General features: G+C 31.2%; 2 protein-coding genes across 4 annotated transcripts in view; both read left to right on the top strand.

The window, feature by feature from the left end:
• The window catches only part of LOC143067366 (uncharacterized), a 189,443-nt gene that overhangs the window by 70,851 nt on the left and 107,987 nt on the right, over positions 1-10,605 (top strand). The window lies entirely within an intron of this gene.
• LOC143067365 (uncharacterized) overlaps positions 1,666-10,605 on the top strand; it is a 34,732-nt gene continuing 25,792 nt past the window's right edge. Inside the window, exons 1-6 of one of the 3 annotated variants that reach the window (XM_076240562.1) lie at positions 1,666-1,834; positions 4,957-5,082; positions 5,466-5,492; positions 6,736-6,762; positions 7,554-7,589; positions 8,737-8,883. In XM_076240562.1, coding sequence (XP_076096677.1) covers positions 1,774-1,834; positions 4,957-5,082; positions 5,466-5,492; positions 6,736-6,762; positions 7,554-7,589; positions 8,737-8,883 — 424 coding nt within the window. In that variant the 5' untranslated portion in view covers positions 1,666-1,773. The remainder of the gene's footprint in view (positions 1,835-4,956; positions 5,083-5,465; positions 5,493-6,735; positions 6,763-7,553; positions 7,590-8,736; positions 8,884-10,605) is intronic. The other 2 variants (XM_076240559.1, XM_076240560.1) reach the window with 2 other exon arrangements.

The raw sequence follows: 10,605 nt of genomic DNA, 5'->3' as shown, positions 1-10,605 counted from the left end.
ACTCATTTTAAAAGTACACTTAAGCAAATACAACCAACTGAAAGAGAAGCGGAAGATACCATAGTGAAGTCGGAAAACAACCAAAGGCAAACAACTTTACAAAACACAACATAAAAAAAGAAAGACAGACAGAGCAACACGAACCCCATCAGAAACGGGGGATGAGGCCAGGTGCTCAAGAAGGGTGACCAGACCCTGCTTTCCATGCGGCAACTTATTAGTTGCTCATACCAGTACAAATCTGCTGTCACATTGGAGGGAAAGATTTCAGGATTGAGATAACGACAATTAGTACATATCCATCATCATGTGTGAACCAGATATTCTATAACTTTCAACCAACTCATTATGGCGTCCATAATTTCTTAAAGGGATGACTTCAATTTTACCACCTAAACTTTTGGTTTATGAGATTTATTGTAAGCATCAACCTTCTACTGGTGTTGCATGCTGTTAAATAGCGTATCAACTGGGATATGGACCTGTTGAAATGACGCTACGTCGACATTGTGCAGTTTACAATCATAAACTGAAATAATTTCTCTTGTCATAAAGTGTTATTGTCAAACAACCCTCATTTCCGATTGCTAGATGTAAGTTAAGAAATGAGGAAAGATTGATATATATATATGCATTCAACAAAGCCACCAAAATTTGAATTTATTAGAGAAAGGACATCATATATATAGCGAAACATGAAGTTAAAGGATATTGTTAACTTTTTTTCATTCTTCTTTAGAAAAAAACATGAATGACGTCTTCCTCATATGAATAATGGAACAATTCTACAAAAAGAGGACACAGTAATTGTTAGTTCCCATGGGAATGTTTGTTGATAGATATATCCTCGAAACGTAACAAATATGATCTTGATATTGCCAGTTTCATATATATTATTTTTTTTTTACAAAATCGGAATATTATTTTATTTTAAGTACGATTTATCCCTCCCTGAAACAAGATGTTTGTATAAACGTTGGTTATTTGAAGAATAACTAAGCTTTTACAACTGACTGTAAGCTTGTATTGACACAGTGCGAACTCAAGCATTAATATCAAGGTGGATTTATGAGTTTGAACAGCGGTATACTACTGTTGCCTTTATTTATACAAGTCAAGATATTAGACCGAAAATTGTCCCTGTGGTATCTTTTATTTCTAATTCGAAGGCACAGATGAGTTCATAACAGTCTATAAAATTCGGAGTGTTTAGGGAGCGTGAAGTTAAAGAATAATGCTGACTTCTTTGATTTATCCCCTTCTTAAAAGATATGTGTTTATAAGTTGGTAATTCTTTTTCTATTAAATAGATCATGAGTGTTCATAGATCCATTACGTTTTCTTAATTTTAACTCGTTTCAACGACATTACTGCCATAACCAGTTCGAAAAGGGTATCTAAGTCCTCGTTTTCACGTTCAGTCCATTGTCTGTCAAATTCCATGGCTAAATATTTGAATCTTGTCTCTCAAGATAATTTATTATGGCTTTTTCCCTTGGTTAACACATTTTGCACAGAAGTATTGACGATGTTCATGTCACTAGTTCAAACATGACCAGCCGAAAGATATGATAAAAGTGGAAATCCCACAATTGCAACCCGGATGTTTAGACGTAACAAGCACCAACATCTATCAGACGTAATTCGTACTTCAAGATATATAGGTTTGACCTTTTTGCATTTTCAATGAAATACTATCTACGTGAGCAAAATGGGCTTAAAGGTTGGCCTTAAAGGTTATCTGCATATTGTAGCCAGTGCAAACTTAACATCATGAGACATGTGTGTATTTTCCTCTATCTCTGCTTAGTGAAGACTGCAGCATGCAAATCAGGTAATTCTTTATTTTTATATGATCAGCAGTAAGATTACATATCACTGAGTCGATACCTCTGATGGAGGACTATCAGTCCACGAGGGTATCATCAGCTTCGATACTGACATGATTTAACAAACTTTTCTAAAATTATCCGTTTATGAATTTTGAAATTATTGAGAAACTAAGGTTTCAACTCCCTTAGGCAAAGTTGGCCTTAAATGAATTTGTCTGTTTATTTTGGGTATTTTTGACATATAGCTCTTCAACGATTTTCGGTACTTATACATCTTCGGATTTCAAATGTTTGGCTTTGAGCGTTCGAAAATTCCTTATGAAGATAAATCCAGAAAAGCGCTTCGGACGCAATAAATTATTAAACGTGTTGTTTCCATTTTTTGGGAATTTGAATTACTGGCATTTATTGGTAGCGGTTTTCATTAAACATCTTTACTGTTAAGAAATGCTCCCAAATTAAACTGGAATAAATCCAATTGTTAAAATTGAACCTACCATTGTTTAATAATATCAAAAAATTACTACCACGTCATATGGCTGGATTTTTCTAGCATTTTAGTTTTGAGTTTGCAAAGATATTAGACGAGTTGTAAAAAGCAATTGTTTTCTTTATAAATGAATGAATGAATATATTTTATTGCAGAGGCAAACATAATGCTATAGCAAAATAACATAATATACAATTACAATAATGACAGTAAACAAACAGAGAACAACACAATATGGTCATAATAAGCACATAATTACAACTGCTATGCAGTGATTATTTGTGATCTTAACTTCCATGCCGCATTAAGAAATTTACACAATTGTTTGGTTAGACTCTTTGAGTTAGCCTGTAAAAGCAATAACAGCTTTCTATTAGTTGGCCATGAACAATAATATTTTGGTAAAAACTGTAGTCTCAATGATCTAAAGGCAGGACATACAAGAACAAAATGGTACTCGTTTTCAATACAATTCATATGACAGCATAAACATATACGATTCTCTCTTACAATATTGTCAAAACGACCAACTTCAATATTTAGTTTTAATGTTCCACTACGCAGTCTAGTCAGTATATTACTATTAAAATCATACTTTAAGTAATCTTCTAAACAAAACTCATTTTTCAATTTTCTATATAAACACAATTTTTCACAACCGTTCAAAGTATCAAAGTAGTAAACCAGTTCTGGTAGTATTGATCATTTATACGACATTTTATATATTCAAATGCAACATTAGTGTTCTCTTGATCATTCCATACATAATTCATACCTAGACTAAATAATAAATCACAAACATGTGATACGCAGTTTCTCTTGCCATTTGAATCTATCAAATGTGGACTCAATGTTCTTTATTATGGTTTGCATTTTCCAAAAATGTCAAAGCTTAGCAGATTGCCTTGTTATCTTTTGATAAGAACAACAGCATACGTTGGTCGCTTATTTTAATCGAAAGGACACTCATTCCAATAGGTCTACTCTTTTGTGTTTTTCAAGAAAATATTATTAACAAGTCATATCTTCAAGTGAAATAGCAGCAACATTACCAATTTTAATGTACCAGATGCATTTTGACGATAAATGTCTCTAAAGTGATGCGTGAGGCCAACAGTTTTGAAAATCCAAAACTTGTTTCACAAAATGACAAAGTTACAGATTTCTTTGTCTAATAATTAAATTAGGCTTAGTTTTTTTTTTGTGCAAGTCTGTTGAAAACTAAAAGACATTTTAGGAGATAAATAAGGACGTACACTGTTTAAAAATTTAAAACAAAAATACAAATCTTCAAAGCAAATTCAAACAGGGAAAGTCAATAATAACTGACAAAGTCAACGATTTCAATCAACGAAACAAGTGAAAAACAACTACTAGACCGTTGGTTTTCCCGTTTGAATGGTTTTACACTAGTAATTTTGGGGCCCTTTATAGCTTGTTGTTCGGTGTGAGCCAAGGCTCCGTGTTGAAGGCCGTACTTTAACCTATAATGGTTTACTTTTTAAATTGTTATTTGTATGGAGAGTTGTCTCATTGACACTCACACCACATCTTCCTATATCTATCACATTTCTAAGTAAAATGTCCGTCGCACCTTTGGTTCGTGTAGATAGTGCAGCTTGTATATCAGGAATAAATAACTTGCGACCAAATGAATAATAAGTAAAACAACAAAAATACCGAACTCTTAGTAAAAATTAATAAAACCGAAAAGTCCCTAATCAGTTGGCAAAATCAAAACCTCACACACATCAATCGAATGAACAACAACTGACATGCTCTTGACTTGGTACAGAGTGTTTTCCTTTCATTCAAATTTGCCTTCATCATTTGAGGGAATAACATTTCGAATGAATTAAATAATAATATTCATGATTTATTACAGACTCAGTTGCAATCAGGATGCTTGGACTCGGAACAAGAGTCATGAAAAGATTACAGGCACTAATATTTTACATAATTTGTACTTAAAGATAAATATGTTTAACCTTTTTTTTAAATTTTAAATGGCTACTATCTACGTGCTAAAAATTGTCTGGCTACTAGGTTATCTGCATGATGTAACAAGTGCAAACATAAGTTCATGAGACATGTATGTATTGTCTCCTATCTGTTCTTAGTACAGACTGCAATATGCAAATTACGTACTTTTTTATTCGTGTGTTATTATGAATTTGTAAGCCGCTATTTGAAATACTGGCATTTTTTTTTGCCCATTTGCTTGCCAAACTGCTTTATTGTTCAGTTATGCACCCAAGTAAAACCTAAAGAAATACTACAGTTAAAAATAAGTTGCTTTTCTAAAAATTTTGAAACGCATATAAAATAAGGAACTAATATGTTTTAAAAAGGTTTCTATCAGTCGTCATTATTCTACACAGCAAATCTATAGTGGCAAATATATTGCCCTAGTAAACACTCAATAATTGGACTATTCAATGTATGGTACATTCTCAGGCATCCCTTTATAATTTATAAGTTAGCATGAAATCATTCTAATTAAAAAATAATAATAAAGAAAACAACATACAACATTATTTAGTTACCATGTGAATGTATAATTTCATTTAAATCTGGAAAACGAAGAGAATCAGGGGAGATGACTGGTAAAACTTGTTCTGGTACCTTTTTCAGTAAAAGAAGACATTACTGATAGTCCAAATAATGACAACGGATCCATTATAAAGAAGCTTACTAAAAGAATTGGTTGTTTGTCTGTTGGATCTAGTGCGCCTGGAAATGACAATGTTGACTTCATAGGTATATACTTTCAAATTATAAATGTTTTAAGAATGTCACATTTTTGGTTTGAGCTAATCCCAAATAAGATTCAGGAAATAACATATATTTGATATTCCTAATAATAACAACTAGATATTTTGGAACAAGATTTATTTTCATTAACATAACGCATCATCAAATATCAGGTGCGTTTAATAGCTTTATTATCATTATCGATGATTGAAGACTTGAATTTGTGAATTCTCTAGTTTACTGTCAGACAATTGTAACAGTTCAATTCAATTTTATCATACGTCAAAATCTACTAAACTTATGATCTTAACAATACTCTAAAGTACTTTTACGACAAAGTAAAACTTGAAAAACAGCAGAACAATGAAAAGCCACTTTGTAATTTTCAGATTTTGGAAATGGAAAGAAGAATCCAGGTAAGTTTACCGTATTTTTGTCCTGAATAATACAAGCAACACTGTCTACAATATATACTAGAAACACATTTGGTGTATAACAGTGCATTTTGCGGCAACATTTCTTTCCACGCATTCAGAACGACATGACTATTTCAGAAACATTTTTACCTGTTGTCATTAATAATAGACACAAGATCACCAAGACTAGAATAAGTTTAACAGAGCCTACCACAGATTAGCTATACATACACACAAAAAACCTATAGCATTAAGATATAGTTTAAAACAACCACTGACAATGTTCTGGGATTGCAAGATATAAATGGACATATACCTGGATTGAGCTAGGTTTTTTAAAACACAATCCGACATTCTCTCAATAGAACAACGCAAGATTTAGAGATAAAAAATCATTCTGAATACTGAGGCTTAAGAAAAAATGTACTACTTATATAAAACAATGCCATTCTACATCCGAAATTCGGTGTCACTTCTTTAATATAAGCCTCAAAACAATAGACATCAAACAGAACCGGTAAGTTTTATGAAAATGTAAAATAACAAAAATACAGAAAAGAAATAGAACTTTGCAAATACATAGGAATACATATAAAGAATGAAATGTGTGTTTATTACATTTTGTACTTTTTAAATTTCTTTTAGAAACGGTAGATAGGGTATAAACCTTTGTTGTTTGCGATTTCAATTCTGTTTGTTTTCCTTACATTAAAGATGTATCCGAATTTAACTCGTCACGGAAAACCCAATTATTGAATTGATAGATTAAGAACTTATTTTCCGTTTTAAGGATCTTCATGTTGTTAATCTACATTTTTTGCAAAATATTTTGTGAACAGTTGTCTTATGGTCTTTTTTGGTCAGTTGTTATTTGTCTGTTTTCGACTAATGTAATTGAATTGGTCCATAGTTTTTTCCAACTTATTTTCCTTTTTTTCCCTCTTTCATTTGAACGATTTTGTCGAACTTATCTTTATTGCAGAACATATACTAAAAACTGATAAATTTATGATGTATATCGACCTTTTCCGTATAAATGAAATGAACGAATAAATTGATTGATAAGTAAAAGAATAACATCTATTGATATTTTCCTTGGGGTTCGGTATTTTTGCCATTTTAGCCCACTCACTCGGCCAAAAGAAAGTGAAAATACAAATGAAATATTCTTTATACAGCTAATGAAAATAGGTTTTGTCCAGTTGAATCGATATTGTCCTTTAAACATTTTTGTTTTTCTTAGATAACCCAGATGTACCAACATGTAATTGTAAGTATAATGGAAAAGAAAGGATATGGTTATCAATTCCTCACACAAAACACTACATACATGCGCTTTTATTGCTCTTCTTTATCTTAACACAAAGCAAATTTTCCCTGCAAACACGGCCCTTAACCCCGGAGTTTCGAACTACTAGTAATCTGCATTGAAAAACACAGATGTCTGATAAAATGATACACATTTGCATGAGCCACAATTGAGAAATACAAGTATGGCAAAACAATTTTAATGAAGATTTTTACATTGGACATGCCAACAGATAATTAACAAGAACACCGTTAATAATATGTTTAGTAATAAATTCTATCTTGTATAACTTTTCTGTCAAAAACGTAGAAAGCAGAAAAAAATCGATATAATACAAAATAAAAAATAAGAATTCCATTTGTTCCTTGAAGTAAATACTATAGATACTTTAATTGTAAGAGTTGAATCGTCTGTCTTGATAAGTCTAAAGTTAATATATATATATATATATATTTAGAGAAAATTAAAATCAATTGAATTATTAAAAAAATGTAAATCAAATGAATTATAAAAAAAAAATGTAAATCAAATGAATTATATATAAAAAATAGAAATCAAATGAATTATATATATAAAAAAAATGTAAATCAAATGAATTATAAAATGAGGAATACCAAATAAAAAGTGTTCTTATAGTTGTATTACTAAAATGTCACTGTATTGTACCATGGAAGTTATATATTGACATTTTAATAATTCCATTATTGTACTGATAAATGGTATCTTAGTACTATATGCTGGTTTATTTTTAGACAAAAACCCGTTACTTCAAACTACAACACCAAAAGGTAAGGTAATGATTACTCAGTAGAATATACGATTTTATTCAAATATGGACATGAAATTTATCCTAAATTATTTGCTTTAAAGATCTATAGAAGATGAAATGACTTGAAGGTTTTAAAATGTATAGTGTGAAATCAGATATTACATTTTACCATGACTGTTTATTAAAGGTAGTCCTCCAAACTGGATGCCACTGTCGATCCAAAAATTAACAACATAGAAATAATAATAAATTTTTTGAAAAATTTGATCTAAATTCATAGTTAACTGCCAATTATCCCGCTTTGATGTCATATCCACCCGTAGGTAGCACGATACAAAATGGAGAAAAGATGTTGATCGATACTACGTTCATTTTAAATGCTAGTGTTACATATATGATACCATCTTATTTTCATTTTGATGATAAGTTGTAGAAATGTGGAATAAGAGTGAATAGTATCCATATTGCAATAAGTCGGTGATCAGAAACAGATTTTTTATGCCCACCTACGGTAGTAGAGAGGCATTATGTTTTCTGGTTTGTTCGTCCGTTCATCCGTTCGTCATTCCGTTCGTCCGTCTGTTCGTCCGTCCGTTTGTTCGTCCGTTCGTTCGTTCGTTCGTCTGTCCCGCTTCAGGTTAAACTTTTTGGTCAAGGTAGTTTTTGGTGAAGCTGAAGTCAAATCAACTTGAAACTTAGTACACATGTTTCTTGTGGTATGATCTTTCTAATTTTAAAGCCAAATTAAACTTTTGACCCCCATTTAACGGTCCACTGAGCATAGAAAATGGAAGAGCCAGTTTCATGATAAAGTTTTTGGTCAAGGTAGTTTTTGATGAAGTTGAAGTTCAATCAACTTGAAACTTAGTACATAAGTTCCCTATGGTATGATCTTTCTAATTTTAATGCCAAATTAGATTTTTTTACCCAATTTCACGGTCCATTGAACATGGAAAATGATAGTGCAAGTGGGGCATCCGTGTTCTTTGAACACATCCTTGTTTTATAAAACTGACAGTGTAAAAAAAAAAAGAAAAAAAGACCAGATCAAGCCATAGTATTATATTTCAATCATCAATATTCTAATTATTCGAAACAAGTTAGTATCTTAATTGAAAATACCTTACTGTTTGTTCATAGATTAAGTCATATTAATTTATTGTAAGTTCCAAGCAACTGGTGGCAATACAATTATCCTTATGATGTTATCCAGCTAATACGATCACAAAGTCAGTTACAAGAAAACAATTTAATAGACAGTTATACTGAAAACCACAACGACACAACTAGAGGATGTTTTGACCCGAAAATCGGTAAGCTTATTTAAGATTTTCTACTCAATGATTATTCTTTCTGTTCTCATAATTATATAATTAAGAAGTCTTTATCAAAACATAGAAATACTTTAGCTTTTTAAAGCAATCAAATTGAACTGATTTTTTTTTTCTGCATTTGATTTAATAATAAGAATGAACCCGAAACACAAAAAGGGATGAATGCACTTCCTATTGAAAAGTGAAAAGTTTCCACGTAACATATATCAGGTGAAACAGAATTTCCCAGTTGAGTAATATAATATAAACAGTCCACCTCTTTAATGCTTTCCAATATTAAGGAAGCTAGCTTGTCAGGTTTAAGATTTTTTTGTCAGATTTTTGGAATCCTCTCGTTTTATCCATTTGAATGCCTTGAAAAAATTCTTTTTGTAAATTTTTTACATGTATATTGATAAGCCATCTGTAAAAGTCATAAAATTTACTTCTGAACAGTTTTTGAGAACTTCAACTTGTCAATAATTAAAGCTATGAAAAGTCAAGAGAGAATATTTTCCCGCCAAAATTTCAATGGCTAATATCTCAAAAACAAGCACGGTGACCTATATAGTTATATATATTTTTGCTCTTTGGATTCCTTTATTAATCCCCTATCTATATATACTAGTGTTTTGAAAAGTTAATTACTTTGAAACTGAGAAGCGAACTCCCTTAAAGTGTTACACTTTTTCAAATAGCTATATTCGATAAGCATCGTTAAAGTACTAACTAGACGAGTACTTAATGTGAAGCTAGAACCTCGTACCCATCCAAAATTATCATTGAACACATTTATATCATTAGATTTTATGCAAAATGAATTGAACAGGTAAACGATTTTAAAGATTTGTTTTATGAGTAAAATTTTTAATTCATCACAAATTTCGTTTCCTGAAAAAAAAGATGTTAATACTCTTCGAATGAATAAAGGCTGTGAGGTCGATAACACCATTGAGGATCGAAAAAAAATCTAAACTGAATGGGTCTACGAATACACATATTACATCAATATCTAAAATTAAAAAAAACCTCATATGTTGCTAAGCACATGTCCTACCTTCATTACACATATGTTGTAGTTTTTGCAGATAACGACATTGTTTTTGTGTATAATTCAAAATGCATCAGTAACTTTATAAATGAAAAAAGCATTGCCAATTGAATTGGACACTCAACAAACACCCCATGACAAATAAAAAAGGCGGAAATCCGGAATAATCATATGTCTGCTTTATGTTCCTTTGAAATTTCATCCACAAAATTTGACCTTCCTTTGTGGTATAGGATACCAATATCAAATAAGTTGCCTTAAAACAACAAACCTTTAGGTATTCAACATTTCAAAACAACAGACAAATTCAAAAATTGAAGAGAGATATCTTATATATAGAATGAGAAGAAGCAAACATTGCTCTTTAACTTCGGATATGGAATCTCTGATTCATAGATGACGACAGATTAGAATAGTCCCAATAGTAACCACAATCTCACTCTTTTTCCTGTGTCCTACAGAGTAAGACATATCACAGGGTTTGTACTTATATTAGCCATGGATACCACTGATGGAACAGGATCTTCATCCCTTCGCACCTTAGAAAATCCTTGGGTTTAAGGTGAGGTTCGTGTTTATTCTTTTGTTTTTTCGTTTAAGTTTTTTTGTCTTGGCTTTATAAGTTTTTTACGACTTCTGAGTTTATGTTCTTTGTGTATCTTTCGCCTCTC

The sequence above is a fragment of the Mytilus galloprovincialis genome, chromosome 3 (assembly GCF_965363235.1).
Source record: "Mytilus galloprovincialis chromosome 3, xbMytGall1.hap1.1, whole genome shotgun sequence".
NCBI lineage: Eukaryota > Metazoa > Mollusca > Bivalvia > Mytilida > Mytilidae > Mytilus > Mytilus galloprovincialis.
Note: the sequence above shows the minus strand (reverse complement) of the source record. Positions and strands in the feature narration are given on the sequence as shown.